The 24009-nt window shown below is 35.8% G+C and overlaps 1 protein-coding gene across 1 annotated transcript in view; it reads left to right on the top strand.

Moving 5' to 3' along the window:
* LOC150092564 (adapter molecule Crk-like) overlaps positions 1-24009 on the top strand; it is a 129596-nt gene that overhangs the window by 103544 nt on the left and 2043 nt on the right. The window contains exon 7 of the mRNA XM_090414572.1: positions 9007-9084. Within this exon, the coding sequence (XP_090270698.1) occupies positions 9007-9084 (78 nt within the window). The remainder of the gene's footprint in view (positions 1-9006; positions 9085-24009) is intronic.

Raw genomic sequence — 24009 nt, 5'->3', positions numbered from 1 at the left:
CACCAAACGTTTTATCCATTTTTTATCAAATGCTTCTTGCTTAAGATGTCAAATACCTATCCCTTGATTACCGTGGGACACACAAAACATATTTTCATCCCCCAAAATTACCTTTTTCCAATCCACTTGACCCCAACAACAGTCTTTGCTTACGCCATCACACTCTAGCTGCCTTTTGATTGGATGTCATAAGTGACTTCATCTTAGGCACATGTGATTTAAAACCCAATTTGTGAATTCATCTCAATGTCATGGATTTAGACACATTCACACCTAGTTCTTTCCTTCTCTGGTGAAAATACCTTACACTTCCTAAGTGATTTTTCTTCATGATATTATTCAATCTCCTCTCATATCTTAATCTAGTTATTATCTTTTGACCATTATTGCAGCAGTTATTTTGAAAACTCCGGTTATTAGAATACTGTCTCAATACTCTACTCATGCTTGCTTGAGAACATTTAAATTCCTTAGCTATAAACTGTTAAGTTTGGCCCTCATGTGTAGAGCCACTGTATGAAACTTCGTAGCTTCCGATATGTCAACTCATTCAACCATGTTTAGCAAATGATTAATTGAAATCCACATACACATGATTCCTCACACGAGTCAGTCCCGCAGCTACTGAAATATATGCTATTTCTATGATCTCCTCAAAACCAATAAAAAAAAATTGAAATATTTTAATATTTTGAACCACGGTAAGAATTATTCTAATTTTGTGAATATTTTCACAAATAAGTTTTCTTATAATTTAATTACATTTTTATGTGTTTACATGATTATATAATCTACAAAGATATGTAGATTTAGATGATGTTAATTTATATTTGGTAATAATTATTTTCTATGGAATAAATTAGAATTGCAAATCATTCAATACATTTTCTTTGATTATTCTAATTTTTTCATTTGGAGGTTTAGTATATCTAATAGGATACTGCTATAGGCCAGGGAATTTGGAGAATATTGATTATGAAATGTTTAGACAAATTAGTTAGGCATTTAAAAGGAAGATGATCATAATGGGAGATTTTAATTATAGGAAGAATTTTAATTATAGACATCGGAAGATTTATGTGATGATGATTTCCTTTTTCACCAAGATTCAGATTCTTGTCACATTTCCAATGAATTATAGGAAAATTATAGGATCAGAAAGTAGAGAATAGTGTATAGTAAAAGGAGAGGAAATTGGTTGAGTTTCTGTGGGATAACTATCTAAAGCAGCATGTGGTGGAAGCAAAATGAGGTTTATCAGTGTTAGCTTTGGTGATATCCTCACAGTTTGTGGTTGTGAATGAGATATCAACATTGACACCTGTTGGTGAAAGTGATCATGAGGTATTGGTTTGGAAGGCATTATATCAAGCAATACTTAGTCTTTATTTGAGTTGTAAGTCAGCAGTTAGAATTGAAGGAAGTACAGGAAGGTGGTTTAATGTTAAATCTGTTGTCAGGCAGGGATGTACATTATATCCCCTCATCTATATGTTATTCATCATCTATATGAATCACATTATGAAGGAAAGTGGTATTAATCCTGATATCAAAATTGGAGACGTTAATCTCAGCTCTTTGCTTTATGCGGATGATGTTATACTTCTAAATAAATCCACTACAAGTCTGCAAGATTTCCTCACTAAATTGAATAACTGTTGTAATAGATATTGCATGAAAGTCATCATTAAAAAGACAAAGACAATGAAAATAGGCAGAAACATTGAAAATATCAACTGCATTGTGAATGGAGAACCTATAGAACAAGTAAAACATTTCAGCTACTTAGGCACGATTTTTAACGAAGATGGTAAATTAAATATGGAAATAGACAACAGAATCAACAACGCTTATATGGTAGGAAGTGAACTGAATAAATTTATATGGAATAACAGAGAAATTAGCCAAAACACTAAATTAGCTGTGTACAAGACAGTGTTTAAACCAATTTTAACTTATGGATCTGTGAGCTGGGTCAGAAGTAAAACACTTGACCAAACACTAGAGGCAACAGATATGAGAGTCCTGAGAAAGATTGGGGGCATGAACAGATGGCATCAATGGCAATATCATATTAAAAACGAGGATATTAGGAAATAGCTTACATTGTCAGCATCCAGGAATGCATTAGTAGAGCTAATCTCAGATGGTATGGTCACTTAAACAGAATGGGGGAGGAAAGATTAGCAAAACGAGTGTTCTCTCCCAGGTTGGCAGGAAAAAGACCACGATTTAGGTGGATTGATACAGTAAAAAGTGCTTTAAAAAACAGAAATCTAAGATCTTATAATATTGGAGTCTTGACAGGTAACAGACTGATTTGGAGGAAAATTGTAGATAGGAAGTTAGTAATAATATAAATTTTTCATGTGGTACTATCATATCCTGTACACCCCTTGAGGGTATATACCTGGAATTTGATGATGATGGTTTGGAAGGTAGTGAAACAGGAAAAAGTAGTTATCAAGAAGATCTATATGTGAAACTGCAAGGTGGGTGATTATCAGAAGCTCTGTATTCAGCTAGCATCAATACATTGGGTTGATGAACTGTGTAAAAAAAAATGTTGACAGTGCATGGGAAATGATAAGGTAGCATCTGCCACAAGCAATGCATAACTGCATACCAAGTGTTCAATGAATAAATGGAAGTGAGAAGTAGTAGAAGTGAGATGGATGAATGGTGAAATTAAACAAGCTGTGGTACAAAAGAAATTGTTATGGAGCAAGTACAAGACAGTTTGCAGGAAACTGATGCATGAAGAATATGAAGTGCAGGCCAGAAAAGTGACAAGCATGGTTGAAAAAGAAAAACTAGAATGAGAGTGGAGATTGGCCAATCAGGTCAATCTAATCCATGGGACTTTTTCTGCCATGTGGCATGCAAAAGGGAAAATAATTATTGCAGATTGATGCTGATAGATAGCTGTGGTAGCAGAGTAACCATAGCAAATGATATAGTAGCATTATTTAACGAACACTTCATCAGTATATATCATGTTGGTATGAATGATGCTGTGTAACATGTATAAGGGAGGAAAGAATTAGGAAAATTAAAAATGAAAGAATTGGAGGTGTAACAAGTTTAAAGAATATGCAAAAGAGCTAGCCATGTCCTTATCTTAGTTATTTAATGAGAGTGTTTCAGTGAGTAAGAAAACATCTTAAGGTTGTGACAAATTGTAAAGTAATTCCAACAGATCAAGTAGCACAACAACACCGACTGCTGTGCGCAGACTTTAAAATAAGATCGAAGATAAGAACTTCTGGTTGCCATGGGATTAAGACAATTAGGTAGTTTTGCTTAAAAGAAGAGAGCGTGAGGAATCGTTTTAGGGAGAGAGTGTTAGAGAGGATTTCGGATGGACTGGAAAGTGTACAAGATTGGTGGAAACATAATTCAAAAGTAATCCTGAGCTGTGCAATCGAGATGCTTGGTGAGACATCTGGAAAGATTAGAGAGCAGAAGGAGGGTTGGTGGTGGAATAATGATGTACAAGTGGCAGTGACAGCTAAGAGGAAGGCAAAGCAGAAGTGGGATGAGTCAAGAGTGGAAGAGGACAGAGAGGTGTACATAGAGAGAAAGCAAGAAGCCAAGAGAGTTGTGGCACAGGCGAAGGCCATGGCATATCAAGATCTGTATGATCAATTAGAAACAAAGGAAGGACAGAGAAAAATTTACCAACTAGCGAAATGTAGAAATAAAGCAGTTAAGGACATCTTACATGTGAGGCAGATCAAAGATGCTGAAAGAGTATTATGGAGGGATGTGGACATAAGAAACAGATGGAAAATATACTTTGAGGGACTTTTGAATGAGGAAAATGCAAGGACTCACAGAGGAGATGGGCAGCCTTCTGAGGGGATGGTGCAGAACATCAGTAGAATGGAAGTGACGGAGGCCATGAAGAGGATGAGGAATGGAAAAGTGGTGGGCCCCGACAGAATTCCAGTGGAGGCATGGAAGGCACTGGGGGAAGAGGGAATTGACCTGCTGTGGAACCTGTTCATGAAAGTTTGCCAACAGGAAAATATACCCGAGGAATGGAGGGAGAGTACTCTTGTTCCCATCTACAAGGGTAAAGGGGATGCACAAGACTGTAAAAATTACAGAGGAATAAAGTTGATGTCCCACATAATGAAGATCCTAGAAAGGGTTCTTGATGGTAGATTGAGGGAGGAGGTGGAGATTGCAAAGGAACAATTTGGCTTCATGCCTGGTAGATCAACAACAGATGCTATCTTTGGGTTACGACAGATGTTGGAAAAATATCGAGAGAAACAAAGGGAGTTTCATCTGGTATTTATTGATCTGGAGAAAGCATACGATAGAGTGCCAAGGCAAGAAGTCTGGAGGTGTCTGAGGGAGAAGAAGGTGCTGGAGAAATATGTCAAGTTGGTGCAGGAAATGTACAGGAATGTGAAGACAAGTGTTCGGACCTGTTTGGGACAGACAGAAAGTTTTCAAGTAACAGTTGGCTTGCATCAAGGGTCAGCATTAAGTCCGTTTCTGTTTAATATTGTGATGGAGGTGGTAACAGAGGAGGTGAGAGAAGATGCACCTTGGACAGCATTGTATGCAGATGACATCTTGCTGTGTGTAGATTCAAGAGAAGAAGTGGAAACTAAACTGGGAAGATGGAGAAAAGTACTGGAAGAGAGAGGTATGAGACTGAGCAGAAGTAAGACAGAGTATATGTGTTGCGCAGTGGGCGGTGGCCAGGAGACAGATCTGGAGCTGGAAAGAAATGTCATCAGGAAGGTGAGAGACTTTAGATACTTAGGTTCAACAGTGGAAGAAGATGGAGGAGCTGAGAAGGAAGTGGGATGCAGGATACAAGCAGGTTGGAGGAACTGGAGGGAGATGGCTGGAGTGTTATGCGATAAGAGGGTGCCGATCAATCTGAAAGGCAAAATTTATAGGACAGTAGTGAGGCCAACTATGACATATGCTATAGAAACTGTGGCCCTGAGGAAAAATAACATTAGCACGATGGAAGTAGCAGAGATGAGAATGCTTAGGTGGATGTGCGGTTTGACCAGAAAGGATCATCTGAGAAATGACTATGTCAGGGGAACAGTGAAAGTTACGAACTTAGGAGCGAAAATACAGGAGGCAAAGTTGAGATGGTTTGGTCATGTGATGAGGAGGGAGGACGAATATGTGGGAAGAAGGGTCATGCAGATGGATGTGCAAGGAAGGCGGAAGCGTTGGCGGCCAAAGAAGAGATAGAGGGAGCTGGTAGAAGAGGACTTGAAGATGAAGAACTTGGATGTGGTGACAGCCCAAGACAGGAAGGTGTGGAGGAGACTCATAACAAACAGTGACCCCACTTAAGTGGGAGAAGCTGCAGAAGAAGAAGAGTTTCAGTGAGTAAGGTTCCTAAAGTGTGGAAAGAAGGCACAATGATACATGATTTTCTGAACTTGTGATCAATGTGTTAGAAATATTGGTTAGAAATAGAATACAGGATTGGATTGATGAACTAGGATTCTCTATGATGTTCAGTATGGGTTTGTGAAGGGCAGATCTTGTTTTAGCAATCTGCTTTATGTTTTATGATAAGGTGATGAATGTGTTGGATAAGGAAGAATCATATACAGTGATATTGTTGGACTTTGCAAAAGCATTCGATAGATAGTCTTCCACACGATAAGCCTGCCTGGTTGGCGCCGAGTGGATAGTGTATCCACTCTCCAGCCAAAAGGCTGCAGGTTCGAATCTCGCTCTGGACATGGATGTTTGTGATTGTCTGTGGAAATACCAGTGGTGGTCGGTGGCAGATGGCGTTGGTGTAGTTGCAGTCAGTTGGTGATTGAATGGTGGAGACAGAGTCGTAGAGCAGGTGCCCTACCTCGATGAGTCCCTGGACTCAATGGAGGTGTTAAATAATAATAATAATAAGTTGGTGTACAAGCTGCAGAGGACAAGAAAAGATATTATTATCATTCGTGACACCTGTAAGGAGTCCGAAGACTCATCGTGGGAGGACACCTACTGTACAACTCTTTGTCTCCACCACTACACCGAACCTCTACTACCAATCATCTACATCAGGGGTCTCAAACTCAAATGCAGCAAAGGGCCAGTCAATTAAATGTATATCAGATGTGGGCTTTATTCAATATTATTCTAGGAACCAAAACATAAACTAAAAAAAGAAAGGCTCTAACAAAGGCCCTGTTGTTGCAAGGCCTTTACGACTTACGTAAACAGTTACACCACCATTTAAATTATAACCATTTTTATTTTTAAATTTTAAAAATATAGCAAGTTTAGAAAATATAAGTTCAATTACGTTTTATTCATACTTTAAGAAAATTATTTAAATATATAATCGGGACTTACAAAAATAAAGATTTTTTATCTACGAGTCCTTTTTTTAATTTGATTTCGATCCTGAAATCTGACATCTTTTTCTCTGTACTAACAGTCAATACCTGCTTTTTCATTTCATGTTGTAATATGAAAGCATTGCATTTAATCTAGAATCTTTCATATGTGAACGGAACTTTGACTTAATAAGTTTCATAATTGAAAATAATTGTTCACATGCATAGGTGCTTCCAAAGATTGACAACATTTTTACACAATAAATTTTATATTTGGGATATTTACCTGCCAAGGTATTTATAAAAATTTGGTATGCCAACTTTGTTATAGTTATTTTTTAGTTCAGTATTGCACTGGAGTTCAGTTACTTCCATTTGTAATTCTTCATCAACATTTTCAATATTAATTAAAAAGGGTGAACTGAAGAATAATAATTCATTTTCAAACTGGTTGAAATCAGAAAATCGTTTTTCAAGTTAAATTTTCTTCTTCAATTTAGGAATGTACTTTTCAACACCATTGTTATTTTCAGAAATCAATTTAAGTGTAAGAAAGTGGGCTAAATTATTCTTTGCAACCTGGGTTTGCCAAAGATAGAGTTTTGCCAGAAATGACTTAATTGAATCATACATATGTCATATCAATTGTTCATGTCCTTGCAGAGTAGTATTCAAAGTGTTTAAGTAGTTTGTTATGTCAACTAAAAAGGCCAAGTCTTTGTACCAATCTTCATCTTTGAGCTGAGGAATCAATTTTCCTTTGGATGAAGTAAACATGTCAATTTCTTTTAAGAGTTCAAAAAATCTTTTTAAAACAATGCCGTGACTAACCTCCATATAGTATAGCAAACCTGTATTGTGAATCCAATTCATCCAACAAAGCATTGAATTGTTGATGATTCAAGGCGTGAGAGCATATCCAGTTTACTGTTTTAATTACTACACTCATGATGTGTTCCATCTTTAGTTTTTTAGCACAAAGTGACTCCTGGTGTATTATGCAATGAAACGATTTAAGTTTGTCCTTGCACAACATTTCCTTTTTCATTTGAAGTTTTGTAACAAGTCCGACGTCAACACCAACATAGCAGGTGCCCCATCTGTAGTCACACTTACTAATTTTGACCTGTCCACGTGAGCATTTTCAAGACTTTTCTCAATACACAAATATAAGTCATTTCCTGTCATTGTTCTTGACATAGGCACTATATCCAATAGTTCTTCAGTCACATTCATATCGTCATCAATGCCACGAATAAATATTGCTAACTGGGAAGTATTAATAATGTCTGTACATTCGTCAACTGCAATGGAAAACGCTACAAAACTCTTTATTTTTTCACGCAATATATCTTGGAAGTTCTCTGCTGTATCTTCAACATGCTCTGCAATTGTATTTCCTGATAGGCTTATACTTTGAAATGCTTGCTTTTTTCCCAGACATGATTTCGACTGCTTAAAATACAATTTTTAATAAATTCTCCATCGGTAAAAGGTTTCGAAGCCCGAGCAATTTTTTTCACTTATGACGTAACTACATTTAACAGCAGCATCATTTGTTGTGATAACATTTGAAAATATCCTCTGTTGAAATTCTGTGTCATCCCTCATCTTTTCTGAATATTTATCACTTATGGTTTGTTTCATAATGGCGTTTTAGGTTATATTCTTTCACCATGGCGACACTTTGTCTACATATCAAACATGTTGTAATATTTTTTACTTCCACAAAGAAATATGGCTTCTCCCATTTTCCTTGAAAAGTTCTGCTTTCTTGATCTATTTTTCTTTTTTTAACTTTAAATTCAGACATTGTTATGGGCAAATAAAATATAAGTTATTGATGTAACTATATTTGTGGTATTCTGTAATTCTTTATAAAATATATTACTGTCTTCTTTTTTCCCCTCTTCTGGTGCATATGCACCAATTATTGTTATGTGGCCTCTTAATTATGTGGCTTCTTAATATCTTTAGTCTAATTTCTATTAGTCTTTCGTTCAAATAGTTATAATATACAATAATACTGTTCTTTAGAGATTTATGTACCAAAATCATTATACCTGCTTTTGCTCTTTTTTTACCCCACCGTAGATTTTTATATAGTTATTTCTTTCTTTTGTACCTTTATGTGATTTCTTTGTTTCTGTTACTATACATATCTTTAGGTTAACTTGGTTTAGTTGTTTATCAAGTTCCTCTTCTTTGTATGTGATGCTTCTCACATTACATGTTGCAATCTTCATTATGTGTTGCTTTTTCCAATTTCGTATACCTTTTCCGGAATTGTGGTCTTTTCCCTGATAATCCATCCAGCTTTTCTTTGGATGAAACTTGAAAATATATTGAATTTCCCCAGGGTAGGTTACTAGCCTGTCGCTGGGTGAGTCCAGTGGTAGGGATGCTACCTAATGCCTTTAGTAAATGCAGATATAACAGCATTTACTCTATTAGGATACCGAATAAGCAAAATAATAAATAGAATGAAATAAAAAAATAAATAAATAAAATAGAATAAGTAAAATTGTTTAATATGTAAGTACAGAAGAACAGTTCATATAGTGTTGAGTGACTAATATTTTTTCAGATTAATATTTCAGTAGAAATTAAGTTAAGGAGGTGGGGATTACTAGTTACTCATGCAGCTGAGTTAATTTTATGTTTAAATCTGTAGAGGAAACTGCCAGCATTTGCAAAAGTTAAACAGGCACGTGTACCAAATGCTTATGATAGAACGGCATTGAGATTAGAGGTAAGTTGCTTCTAATATCTCTTTCTGAATTCAAGAAAATTATCCTTTATGAGCAAATTAGTAGTCATGAAATGTTTTCTATAAATGACTTCATAAATCATATCTGTATAATTATGTATGATAACCACACATAAGGTTACTACAAATAAGTCAAAGTTTTAATTTTATGACAGTATACTTGTACATCACTTTAGACTATCAATATCTTACAGATGTCTTATGTTGTTTTATTTAATTTAGTGTACATTTAACTTTTGTTTATAAGTTTCTATTTCTTTTGATGATATAATTATACCAATGAAAAATTGCAGTTAACTACCTTATAAAAAGCACATTGAGTTTATTCACATGATTTTTGGACTGAGTGAATGCTACAAGCACTTAATTAACTGATGGATATTTTGTTAGAAATGAATATCCTAAGTTTAGACCTTACAATTATAGTTTTGAAATATTAACTTTTGAATTTTAATGTATTACTTATATAAGATGAAACCTTAACTGTTCTATTCATAATGTGTGAGTTCCCATTTTCAAGAAAAATTCTTTAACAGTTAATCATATATGTGAATTACTGCTGTTTCTTCATGACTTACATGGAAACAAAGTATGACAAATAGTGGATAATGTGTAATGTAAAATATGGTAACTAGCATAATAGCTGTTGGTGAAAAATATTGAAGTTTTGTTTCTCAGTGGTGGTTTACTTATTTTATTTCTTTGTTTGTTTTATTTTTTCCCAAGAAGTTTCACATAGAAATTAAAACGTTGAAAACTATGTTTAACAGAATTTATGAAAGAAGATAAATTTTCATATTATGTCAGTCAGAAGAAATCTGAAAGTTAGTTTTTCAGATTCTTTGTGTGATTATTATTGTAACACACTCATTGTTCTTTTAAGGATTAAATTACTGAATTTGCTATTTGAATTTGTGGGGATGAATTAGAAAAAGTTTATTTTTGGAAGAAAGAGTAATACATATTTATAATTCTATTTCATTCATGCCAAAAAAAAAAAAAAAAAAAGAATTTAAATCATAAAAAAAAATTAAAGAGGATAAAGGTCATTCATACACTTTGAGCAGAACAGTTAAGGCATCCTTCTTATTAGATATGAATAGATTCAAATTGAAAAGTTAATATTTCAAACCATAATCAAATATAACTTTAAGTCCTTTAATTAGGTCTCTTTGCATTAATTCAGTTAAGACATTTTTTTTCAGTCTACTTCTAAGCATACCAAAAGTGAAAGGATGAAAAAGAAATGCAAATAAAAACTGAACATAAGCTCATATCAGGATGCAAAGAAGCAAGCCACCACAACATCTGTCCTGAAATCCTCTTGTACTGAGAAGGTGACAGTTAAAATATGAAAAGCAACAGAAGCACATTTATTCTTCTATCTGATAATTTCAGCATGTGTACCTGATCTTTATGATCGTGCGTGCTTATTGGAGAGCATTAGTTACCTGACATCTCATTTCTGAAATAACTAAAATAATCCCACTCAATAAGAACTGACTTGTCAAGAAAATTGTGGTATGACTGAAAGAAAAACCGCCAAACTTGTCTACAGGCAAAATAGACACTGAATGTAAATTAAAAAAGTATTTAGGCTTAGGGACTAGACACTCATAATACAATTTAATGGAATAACTAAAGCACCAAGAGAAATAATTAAACAGCAGGTTTTATTGTTTCAGTATTTCATTTCTGTCACAGAGACATCTTCAGGAATACAATGTTAAAATTGTATTCCTGGAACTGGAACAGAGGGGGGGGGTGGATCCTTTAGAGAGCAGAGAAGAGGAGGCAACTTCTAATGAGGCTTGAAAGCAGTGCAGGGATTATATTTCTTTAAAGTTTTGGCATTTGTTTAAGAAATGACCAGGATATAGGGAATAGTAATGGCATTACTATAGTCTTTATGATGTGAAGAGGTGGGACAGGTAATTTCACGATCTTTTTGGCATTTCTTGAAAATGCTTGATGGGTGGGAGGGAATACTTTCCCCTGACGTTATTGATCTCTTTGATTTTGCTATCTATACTGGTTTCTTCTCTTGGAAGGACACTGTATATAAACAGATGGAAGGTACTTCCATGGGCATTGGCCAACATCAGGTCCCCAGAATAAAGTTCACTAAAGAAGAAGCAAATAACAATAACTTGTCTTTTTATAAAAAAAAAATATTCTAATCATAGTTCTACCCAAATTGAACCCTTTCTTTTATAGTTTACAGAAATCCCACCCACCCACACAGGTAGATACACACATCAACTTTCCCATCATCCACTTCTCAACAATATAGTGTCATCAAACCCCTTATCAACAGGCTCTGTAAGACTCTATAGACTGTGTTCATCCTGAGCTTCCCTTAGAGCCAGACTCATCTTAATTCATCAAGTCAGTCTTTTCAATGGTTATAGTTCCTAAAAGATCTTCAAATTATCTATCTCTTCAACCTCATCATATCCCTCGTAACATAAAGATTGCAGTAATGCCATTACTATTCCCTCTATCTGGAGCACTTTAGAAAAAAATAGAACTTTAAAGAAATATAATCTCTGCACTACTTTTAAACCTCATTTGAAGCTGACATCCCTTCTCTGCTTTCTCCTAAAGATCCACTACTTTCTCTCCCCCCCCCCCCCCAGGTGTTTGCAAGGTCCTTGTTCTTACAACATATGATATTATTGTCAGACTGAGAGATCTGCTGACATCTGTGTAGATGAACACAAAAAATACATCTGCTGCCAAAACGATGGAAAGTCGGATCTTAGCTGACCATGCCTTGTATACCTTGCAGAAAATCAGATGGAAGAAAACTGTTATGATCTAGCACAGTAAATACAAACTTGAAAGACTCCTTTTGGAACCAGTAGCAGATTTTTTTTTTTGAAAAAAACAGCCAAATCTTAATAAATATGGTTGTGTTAAACTTCCTGAAATTTAGGAAACTTTAATTCTTAGGCCTCCCACCCAACAAAAATAAGACTGGCCAACAACACCCATAGAAGACATTCCTCATAAGACTTTAGTCTTTATGTAGTCTGCTTTCCTTTCTTTCACTTATTGTTTATGTGTTTTTGTGTGTTACAATTTTAATGTATTTCCAAAGACGTGTCTGTGACAGAGAAGAAATATTGAAACAATTAAACCTGCTGTTTAATTATTTCTCTTTGTTTTGTAGCTATTCCATTAAGTTGTATTGTGAGTGAATTAAATACAACAACTCACCCAAATATATCAGATGTATTAAACATTTTATTAGAGACAGAAATGGACACTGACCATCTATATTTCTCTAATAAATGAATTGAGAAACTCAATTCAGACAAAGGTAACCTCTCAACCTCTTGGAAATTGGTTAATTAGGATTAACCAAAGGAGAGAAGAGAAAAAAAAGGAAATCCTTACAGTAGAACTACACTGATTCCACCAGAATATCGAGGATATCAGTGTTCCTCTTAAGAAACAACTTGTCTGTTTCTGTTATATATAAAACCCAGTGAGGATTTCAGCTTAAGGCATTTACCATTATTCATAGTGACAGAACTGAAGATGGATTTTTCCATAGAGGAGTTGCTATTCTAGCAACTCCTCTATGGAAATCTATGGAAAAAAAGGAGTATGAATAACCATACTCCTTTTCAGTGTGTCCAGCTTAACACTATGAAAGTGGTCCATTCGGCTGTCAGTGAGATTTATTATTGGAATTTTATTTACCACTGGGTTCTAAGTTAAATAAGATCAAACTTGATCTTATATTGCAACTGCCCTAGCCACATAGCTTATGAGTGACTTAATAGGTGCAAGACTCTGTGGGGTAGTTAACAACATGAATGGATATGGCTGTATTGTTGAGCATATGCTTGAAAATGATGACTGCCTACCCCCACCCACAAATGATGGGCACAATACCTTCTTATGCCTAGCTACTCATATTCTGCAATACCGTATTTACTTAAATATAACTCGCACAGTAAATACAAACTTTATTTTACTTTATGAAAAAAAAATTAAAAAGTTTTGCATATACCTCGCTCACACAAAAAAAGTTTAAACATATTCACGTCCAGTGATAGTAACTCGCTCGCTGTGGTAAACAACACACCTTCCCCAACAGCAACTATACTGCAGACGGATAAAAAAACAAGTAGTTTTATTGCATCACTGAATAAGGTACAGCGACATTTTCAGTCTGCGTAATATATTTGTCAACAAATGATGCATTTAGACACGACTAGGATAAAAATGGCACTAACTAATGAATCACATGTCCCCTCCCACAGAAACTGTGCTGTATAGATTCAAGCAAAACTGTGTTTAGTGGTACAGCAAAAATGTTGTACCACTAAACACAGTATCTAACTAAAAACTTTTGCCAAACTTTTGTCCAAATATTCAATTACATGAAATAAGTGCTTGTTCGATTGCATTTAAAATTTTCAATGTCATTAAAACATATCAGAAAGGTTAACTTCAAATAAAATTCTACTGGTGGATTGAAACTAGCATGCCATATAATGTGTGTGTGTGAGTCCACCCGCCAGCCCAATGCAGAAGTGGCACACAAACAAGCAGCAATAAAATTCAACCAAAGGGTTGAAACTTTGTGTCAGTTGAGCCTGCCTGCTCAGCTCAGAAGTGGTACATAAATGGTAATAAGAAGTCCCGTTGGAACAATAAATGGGTGAAACACCACCCCGATATGAACTTATTAAAATTAAAAAATATATAGTGAATGTTATTATGCCACTTTCAGATATTTTGGAATTAGGTTGAAGAGAATCAGCATGCATTTCAACTTAAGAATTATCAGCTTGCCTTTCTTATTGAGTCATGAAATTCACGCGATCTTTTGTTAAAATCGCACCAATCATATGTATGACTTAATAGCTTCTCTATCTCTACCAGCCTACAATTGCTGTCTATTTTGCGCTGTGCTTTCACGTCTCATTACCCATTCATGAAGGATTGTTCATTACATATCTCAAGTCTTGTAAATTACTGGTAATTTTTGCTTGAAATGTGGAGAAATGTTCAAGTTACAGTGCTTGTTTTAAAACTAAGATTGAAACCACTCTTGAGGCAGGAAGTAGTAATAGCGAATAGGAGATTCTTGGTAAGTCATACCCATTTTCAGTTTTTTTCCTGAAAACGTTTGTTTCAGAAAATCCCCGCATATATCTTGCACCACAATTTTTTTACTTTAAATTAAACATATTTGGTCGTTTGAAAATTAAAAAAACAAACTTATTATTTTAATACTGACCATATTGTAATGCGTACAAACATCTTACATTCTTTGCCTACCAGTTTCGCTAGCAAACTGTCTAGCTTTTTCAAGGCGTTAATGGAAAAGCATAAAAAAATAGTAAATGCAAATTGAAAGGAACAAAAAAACATTGTAAACAATCTAGTAGCTAAGGTTACACGTTTGCATGACAGAGACTGAGAGGACTTATTGTTCTTATTCATTATCACGCATGCGTGTTTGTTGTAAACACATAATGTGATTAGTGGCTAGTTGTAGTTCAAATGGATTTAGAGAGAAGATCAGGTTTTTCCACGAACTATTTTCAGAATAGTACCCTGATTTCTATTTAGGTTTTCACCGGTTATTAACACTATTGTGGCTTCCTTGAATAAATGATGTCTGTAGTCGTCATCCATATATGGCATGGAGCTGTTTTGCCACTCTATCGTGTGGTTAGATGTACAGAAATGATGTGCTAAGCTGGAAGAAATACTTCTGTTGTGGTTTACATCACCAATATGTTCTTTTTGTCTGATCTCTAAATTCCGTGAAGTTTGTCTGATGTAGGCAAGACCACAGGAGCAAGGAATGTAATATACACCTGGATATTTGTAGAATGGCACCTTATCTTTTGGGGATCCTAAAACCTGTCTCATGCTGGTGGTTAGTTTGAAGACCGCTCTGATGTTGCTGGCTCTTAGTATTCTGGCTATTCGATAAGAAATTGACCTGATGAAAGGGATCACTACAGTAGAAATGTGCTGGGAGCTTGATTCTTCTTGTCTGGTGTTGTCACCGTATAGATATTTTTTGATGATGTTCGGAGGATATTCATTTTGTGATAATGTGTTGGCTATTAGTGAGAGTTCAGTCTGTGTATCCCCCTCTTCTGATATAAACCTTCGGGCTCTATTTTTTCAACATGTGGATAATGCTCAGTTTGTGTGTCCTGTGATGGTTTGAAGTATAATGAAGATGTCTTCCAGTGTCTGTAGGCTGACTGAAAATAGATAATTTGACACTATTTGATTGTCTCTTTATCAAGATGTCTAAAAAATACAGTTGACTGTTGTTTTCCACTTCCAGAGTGAATGTAATCTTGTCATGTATTGAGTTGATTTTATTCACAAACGATTTTAGGTTTTCTAAGCTGTCTTGCCATATAATGAAAATATCATCTACATATCTCCACCATATAGATGGTCTAGGGGGGATTGTGGAGAGAATTTCTTTTTCAAGTTTTTCCATGAAAAGGTCTGCACAAGATGGTGATAGCGGGCTTCCCATTGCTAGGCCTTCTAATTGTTGGTATATAGTGTTGTTAACCTTGAAGAAATTAGACTGAAGGCAGTGTCTAAACATCTGTGTGATGTCTAGAGGAAAGAGGTCTTGAATGATGTTTATTACCTCTTCTACTGGTACATTGGTGAAGAGGGATACAACATCTAGATTGGCTAGCATGTCTGTTGGTGTAATCTTAATGGCTTGGAGTTTATTTACAAAGTGCTGACTATTCTTGATATAGGATTCTGTTGATCTTATTTTATTATTTAATAAGTTTGCAAGATGCTTGGACAAAAGGTAAGTTGGGGATGACCTTCCATCAACGATTGGATGAAAAGGCATATCCTTTTTATGTATTTTAGGTGTTCCATATAGTCTGGGAGTGATGGGATGTGAGGATTTTAGTGTTCTCTTCACTTCTTCTGGCCAAATGTTACAATTTCTGATTAGTTGGTTTGTTTCATTATGATTTTTTATTGTGGGGTCTCTGTCTAGGATCTTATAGAGTTGTCTGATAGTAATACATTTAACTTATCATGATAGTCTTTAGTTAAGGATAACTGTTGAATTCCCTTGGTAATGATGATATCTTTGTTTTTCTTCAAGTTGAGGATTGACTTTCTATCATATAAGGAGACGTGTTGAGAACAGGTTGTTTGGCTTTGGCTAGGATCATGATACTTTTGAATCTAATAGTGTTCGCTACGTTTTGCGGTAGTGGATATAGTCGAATCATAGTCTCACAAAAAATGAATCCAACATTCTCAAAAAAGGTTTTAACTTCGTGATTATGCCCAAATACATTCCTAAAATGGATTTCATGTGTAGAATTGAAAAAGGCCTATATCCGCAAAACGTAGCCAACACTATTAGATTCAAAAGTACCATAATCCTAGCCAAAGCCAAACAACCTATTCTCAGCACGTCTCCTTATGATAAAAAAAAAATTCCTCAACTTGAAGAAAATCAAAGATATCATCATTACCAAGGCTGATAAGGGAATCAGACAACTCTACCTATAAGATCCTAGACAGAGACCCCACCATAAAAAATCATAATGAAACAAACCAACTAATCAGAAATTGTAACATTTGGTCAGAAGAAGTGAAGAGAACACTAAAATCCTCACATCCCATCACTCCCAGACTATATGGAACACCTAAAATACATAAAAAGGATATGCCTTTTCATCCAATCGTTGATGGAAGGTCATCCCCAACTTACCTTTTGGCCAAGCATCTTGCAAACTTATTAAATAATAAAATAAGATCAACAGAATCCTATATCAAGAATAGTCAGCACTTTGTAAATAAACTCCAAGCCATTAAGATTACACCAACAGACATGCTAGCCAATCTAGATGTTGTATCCCTCTTCACCAATGTACCAGTAGAAGAGGTAATAAACATCATTCAAGACCTCTTTCCTCTAGACATCACACAGATGTTTAGACACTGCCTTCAAATTAATTTCTTCAAGGTTAACAACACCTATACCAACAAGTAGAAGGCCTAGCAATGGGAAGCCCACTATCACCATCTTGTGCAGACCTTTTCATGGAAAAACTTGTAAAAGAAATTCTCTCCTCAATCTCCCCTAGACCATCTACATGGTGGAAATATGTTGCTGATATTTTCATTATATGACGAGACAGCTTAGAAAACCTAAAATCATTTGTGAATAAAATCAACTCAATACATGACAAGATAACATTCACTCTTGAAGTGGAAAACAACAGCCAACTGTATTTGTTAAACATCTTGATAAAGAGACAATCAAATAGTGTCAAATTATCTATTTTCAGTCAGCCTACAGACACTGGAAGACATCTTCATTATACTTCAAACCATCACAGGACACACAAACTGAGCATTATCCACATGTTGAAAAATAGAGCCTGAAAGTTTATATCAGAAGAGGAGGATGCACAGACTGAACTCTCACTAATAGCCAACACATTATCACAAAATGGATATCCTCCGAACATCATAAATTATCTATACGGTGACAACCCCCAGACAAGAAGAATCAAGCTCCCAGCACATTTCTACTGTAGTGATCCCTTTCATCAGTTCAATTTCTTATCAAATAGCCAGAATACTAAGAGCCTACAACATCAGAGTGGTCTTCAAACCAACCACCAGCATCAGACAGGTTTTAGGATCCCCAAATGATAAGGTGCCATTCTACAAATATCCAGGTGTATATTACATTCCTTGCTCCTGTGGTCTTGCCTACATCAGACAAACTTCACGGAGTTTAGAGATCAGACAAAAAGAACATGTTGGTGATGTAAACCACAACAGAAGTATTTCTTCTGGCTTAGCACATCATTTCTGTATTACCCAACCCAGCATGCAGTGTCATCTTCAGTGGTGCAAATCCACATCCCACATCTTCAGTGTGGGATGTGGAAGCATGCAATACTGTGTTATGGAGGGACAAATCATGCTATACCTTCTACAAAGCGGATGGATGGGTGTGTGGCATATGTCCAGTGAATGCACTGTTACAGAAATGCGTAACTCCACCTATGAAATTCGGAGGTGCCAGTGTGATGATATGGTCCTGTTTTACCTGGTTTTGGCCTCGGACATCTGTGGTGCAATGAACCTTGAACTATGAGAGGTATCTGAACATTCTGGACAATGTAATGTTTCCTCCTTTGTGACATTTCTACAGAACTGACCATGGTCTCTTTCAGCAAGACAATGTACTGTGCCATAAGGCTCCTGCTGTAACCTAATGTGCGCTTTGTAGATATTTATGTCACGACACTTGGCTGATCTCTACAGATCACTGATCTCTACTCTGTTGAACATCTTTGGAATGAATTGGAGTGTCGGATGAGGTCACAACAGTCCAGGATCTCATTACATGCCTACAGTAAGAATGGTTCAAAATTCCCATTGATCGCTATCATATGCTTGTGGAAAGTATACTCTATAGGATTGCTGCAGTTATCATCGCAAAAGGAGATTCTACATCTTATTAAGGTAGGTGCCATGGCCATTTGCTCCTCACACTATAGTGTTTATTGATTTTTTTTCCAAGCAATGTATATAAGGAATTGCTCACTGACTGGTAATCCTATCCATAATTTTGCTGATGATAGCGTTCTCCATTCCTCCTGGTTGATTAAAAACCTTGCCTTGCACACACACTTCCCAATCTTCAATATCTTCTACAAAAAAGCAGTGCATTAAACACTAATCTCCATACCATTCTTTATTAGGGTAAGGATAACTTACAATTGTTGCTACCAAAATGTAGCCTTCTTTCTTGCACTGATTTTTACTTCTATCATTTCCTTGCTTCCTCACCATCTTTTAAAAAACCAAGCATTCTTTTCCACTCAAGTTGCTACTTTTCCCTCACCTAGCTGCTTCTTATACAAATCCTAAATTTGACTAGTTTTAGAATACTGTTCGCATATTTGGATGGTGCACAAAAACCCTCCGAGAGAAATTCTTAATGCACTCTGGAAGGACTGAATTTATCCATAAGCTAGACAAGCTACAACTTAGGTCCTCACATTACAAGGGATATCTGCATCAGTAGAGATAATCCATTAAAACGTACGGCTACAGGAACCTGAAATCCAGCCAAGTTCAGGGGAAGGCAGTTTAGCTGATAAATGATCTCCCTGGTCACCTCATTTGCTATTTCTCATAGAATGAGATAGTGTTTGAAGTTGTTTTAGCTCTCTCATTTCTGTAAGTACTTCTATGGACTTCCCCCCCCCCCCTCCCTTTCTCCACTGAACTGGCATTCATAATTTATATGTTTGCCATTTGTGTCTGTTAAAACAAGCAGCAATTGTCCAGCATCCTATTACAGCTCAGTTGCAGTGACACTAAAACTGACTTTCTTCTTCTCTTTTGTTTCCATGGAATAGCCTTCGCTGCGGTGTTCGCTACAAACTACAGTCGCTTGCTTTTCAAGAAAAACGTCAGTAGGTTCATTCCTTCTCTAAACTACACCTTTCTTACACGTGATATTCATGTTCTACAGGTTCTGCTACTTGTGGGATTGATATTACAAAAAAAAAAAATAAATAAAAAAATAAAATAAAATAAATTTAAAACTAAAAAATTGTGAAGGATAAACTCTTATCTCTATCTGTCATTTATCAAGTTCTTTTCATGTGAACATCATATCTCTATATTTTGGCCTCTTAGTGGTAGTGAACACTATTAAAAAGTAGTGAAGAAAAAGAAGACTTTTAAAGTCCTTTTTAAATAAATTATATAATATATTTTAGATAAGTTATTGTCTATATAGATCAGGAATATAGATCAGGAAAAGGAGAAGTAACTATAACTATTTAACATCAAGTATGCAGGTTAATTTGCATACATGCAAATTCAGATTTAATTCTGCAGGTCAAAACAAGCAGCTTGGTGTGCTGTACTTATAAGGCAGTATCTATGAGTTATGCTGAGGTTGTGTGTTCAGGCCTTAATTGGAGAAGAGATGTTTCTTTTTAGGATGAAAAATATCACAATGAATGTCAAACGAGTGGCCGTTGAAATAAAGAAGAACAAAATGAAGATAAATAAAGAAATAGCAGGCTTGAATGTTATTCTTCACAGGACAAAGCACGAAATTGAAAAATTGCAGAAGCGGCAAGAGATCAGCAGGGCTGAGAAGAGGAAGAAGGTGGTCCAAAGTAGTAATAAAGACCGAGTGGGGGGGAAAAAAAAAAACGTTAAGGAGAAAGTTATGTATGGAGAGTCAATGATTAGGGGAGTATGTAATGAAAGTGTGACAAAATCATTTTTCACTGGCACACAAATTCACAGACTAGTCATGCCATCAGGATGCAAAAAGGTAAGCCGAAGGAACTGATACAAATGATTTGAGAGGTGAGAAGTATTCATGAGGGAGGATGTAAATGAGTTGTTAGTAGAGGCAAACTGAGGAGGAAGGTGCTGATAGCTAATTAATCAATATGTAGGTTGTGCAGAAGGAATGATGTAGGATTTGTGGATCCATGGTCTGTGTTTGATGGTAAGAAGGATTTCTATAATGCTGATGGGCTGAATCTAATTGGTTTTGGTGTTAGGTGTCTAGAGAGAGAGAGACAGACAGCTTAGTTGAAGCATGCTGAAGTGCAAATTCAGGAAAACATAAGCAATTAAGGTGGAAGCAGGTGAGTTTGTGTGAAGGCACCCATGAGGTGAGTGAGTGTGAGAATGACCAAGTGCAGAATCTAGTCTCTTGAGCAAACATAATGAGTAGGGTAGTCAATGCAGGAAATAAAGATGAGTGAGGGGCCTAAAGGGACGCTGCAGTTTCTATATACTAATGCCAGAAGTATCAGGAACAAGAGGAAGGAGTTTTTTGGCATTGGTTATCGCAACCTTGCAAAAAAGTTATAGGCATTAGTGAGACTTGACTAACAGCATATGATGTAGTTACAGGGATAGACTATGAAGGGTGTACTATTTTCAGTGAAGATAGAATGGAAGGATGAGTACTGCTGATAATAGCAGATGAATTCCAGCCAAAAAGAATAAGAGATAGGCAGGATGGTGGCTGTTCATTTGAAGCAGTCTGGTATGAGATTAAGGCAAAATATATAGTTGGTTGTTGCTATAGGCCAAGTAGTTCCATGGATGATCTGGAAGACATCCATCACCAAATTAGTACGAGTACAGGTTGAATGATTATTACGGGAGACTTCAGGTATGAAGATATGGACTGGAAGGAAGAAAAATGACATTTCAGGAAGGAAATGGAATTTAAACACTTACTAAGAGATGATTACTTGAGGCAGCTTGTGATGGAGGGGACTAGTGGTGTGTTAGAATTGGATCTGGTTGAAGGATCAGAAGAGCTATCCACACCAAGGTAGCTACCATGCTAATACCTAATAATGGTAATGGTTTGTCAGCCCCAGTCTTAAGTGCCAAATTATTGTATGGACAGGAATATTTATGAATATCTTTAGGTGACGGATAAATTTCTTTGCCAAGCATGAAACTACTACCACCTTATTGGAGGTTTGAAGTGACCTGAAAAAAGTTCCACATTTTGTCTCTGTATTGGAATTTCTATAATGTCTGATGCTTAGCCCATAAAATACTAATGTACGATTGATTACAATCTTTTGTAGGTGAGATTCACATAAAAACCTGGCCTAATTCTATTTAAAATACAAACTTGTCATTACCTTTACCATAGCAAAATGTTCAGATGCCCATAAAGTCACAGGAAGAGAACACACAAGAAGCAAGAATTGTGTTATTGATTGTTATTTGATAGTAATATTTTGAGATTGGTTCAGGATATAAACATATACAGGGAATTAAAGGATTTAATTTTTTTGGGGGGGTGGTTAGTTAGAGTGATAAAAATGAGTATCACATTGAAAAATGTATGGAACTTTTAAAAAAGAATAATTGAACAACTTTCAGAGGTGAACTCACTGAGATATAAAAATTATTGATGAAGAAGTGAAAGACGTGTAAAATAAGAACCAAATGTTAAAGACTGAGTGTGAAAATCTGAATAAAATTTAATTGGACCAACCAAGTATGTGGTGAAGTTGTCTGCAAGGATTAAAAAAATCACATTACCAAGAAATTATATAGATAGTTTGTGGCATGAAAATTATGTGACCTTAGAGAATATAGAAAGAAATATAAGGAAGCTAAATTAGTGTAAAAGTATCTGACTAAAGTTTCATAGGAAGATTTTAAGAAGCATATGGAAGGTAAATATTACAGATGCAAAATGTTCTGGAGACTGTCGAGAAAGTTTAAAAATGGAGAACCATTCTTAAGATGATATGGTCACGTAAAGCAGAATGGGAGAGGAAAAGCTAGCAAAACAGGTATTTGGTCCTGGGATGGAAGAAGAGGACAATCAAGATCTGGGTGGATTGTTGCAGTAAAAAATGCCTTAGAAGACCGAAACATTAAATGTGACCACATTGGAGACTTGAAAATTAACAGATTAATTTGGAAGAAATTGTTAATATAAATCTAGTAATAATGCAAATAACAATCTTCTTTCTATCCCTTGAGGATACATATCATGAATTTGATGTAGGAAAGAGGCTCACAAAAGGAATATGTGAAAACTTAAGGATATTTCAGTTTGAAATAATTTGAACAATTATTCCAAACTGAAAACTATCCAGCAGTCAGGTCTCCATATTTGCAAGGGTTGCATGTTAACACTTCCTACAAAACATGAAATTCTGCAAAAATCCTTCCTTAATAACCCCCAAATATTTTCTCTTTATGCCTAAACGCTTATGCAACCATTTAGAGAAAAAGTTTTAATTGTTTCACAGTATTAAGTAACATTGTAGACCCATGTTTCGAAAATGCTGTTAAAATTTTCTTACATAGTTAAGAACAAGGCATGCGCCAGGGTATTCACCACAGGATTCAATACTCGTCAGTAATAGGGGTCTCAGAGGCTGGAGAAAAAAGCAGGATTGGCTGACATCAAGACTTCTGGTTCGGCCTTCTTCTGTTTGTTTACTATGTTGGTCCACTGAGGCATCTTCCAGAAATGCAGTCTCATCAGCATTTAAAAACATGTTCAGGTTTATATCCCTTTTCTGCAATGAGCTTCTTGAGTTGTGCAGGGTAGGCTGTAGCAACCTCTTGATCAGCTGAAGCAGACTTGCTCGTAATCATGGGCATTGCTCCTCTGAATTGACTGCTACTTTTCCTCCACTTTCTTCTAATCATAGAAAAACTGCACAATTTTGATACAGCATACAACACCCATACACTGTCCAGCTTCGAAAACACTCAACTAACATCTCATTAGCTTCATTCATTCTGTCCACCCCTCTATTCTTTGGAACAATCTCTCCCATACTGTTTTTCCCACTGAGTACAACCTCCCACTCTTTAAGAAACATATCAACAGGCTACATTTTCTCCATAATCCACACACGGTACTGTAGTATTTATAGGTCTTGTGATCTTTCATGTGCAGGGTCAAAATAAATCTTTACATTACAGAGTGAACAATTCCTCTTCAGTTACTAGAACCAACCTTCACTGGCAGTGAAAGTGGTTTCTGCAGTGCTTCTGGTACAGGGGTTTGCTGCTTAAATCTTTTGTAAAGAACGAAAGGCCTTACCAGAAATCATATCATTGTTCACAGGAACTTTTTCTTATGCTGGTCTCCAATCCAAATTAGCAGTGTATTCTCCATATTTAACATCACTTTATCACATAGATAAGCTACATATTTCCACCAGTTTGCTCTGCCTCTCTGAACTCAGTTTCTTGTTTTCTTATATATCATGCTTTCATTGATACTAAATATGCGGCCTATGGTTGCATGTGTCTTTTTTCACATTTATCTAGAATCTGCACTTTCTCATTTAAAATCTTCACTTTCTT

The sequence above is a fragment of the Typopeltis vanoorti genome, chromosome 25 (assembly GCF_054136105.1).
Source record: "Typopeltis vanoorti isolate ZY-2024b chromosome 25, IOZ_Tvanoo_1.0, whole genome shotgun sequence".
Lineage (NCBI taxonomy): Eukaryota > Metazoa > Arthropoda > Arachnida > Uropygi > Thelyphonidae > Typopeltis > Typopeltis vanoorti.
The sequence above is the reverse complement of the archived record's forward strand: the minus strand, read 5'-3'. Positions and strand labels throughout refer to the sequence as shown.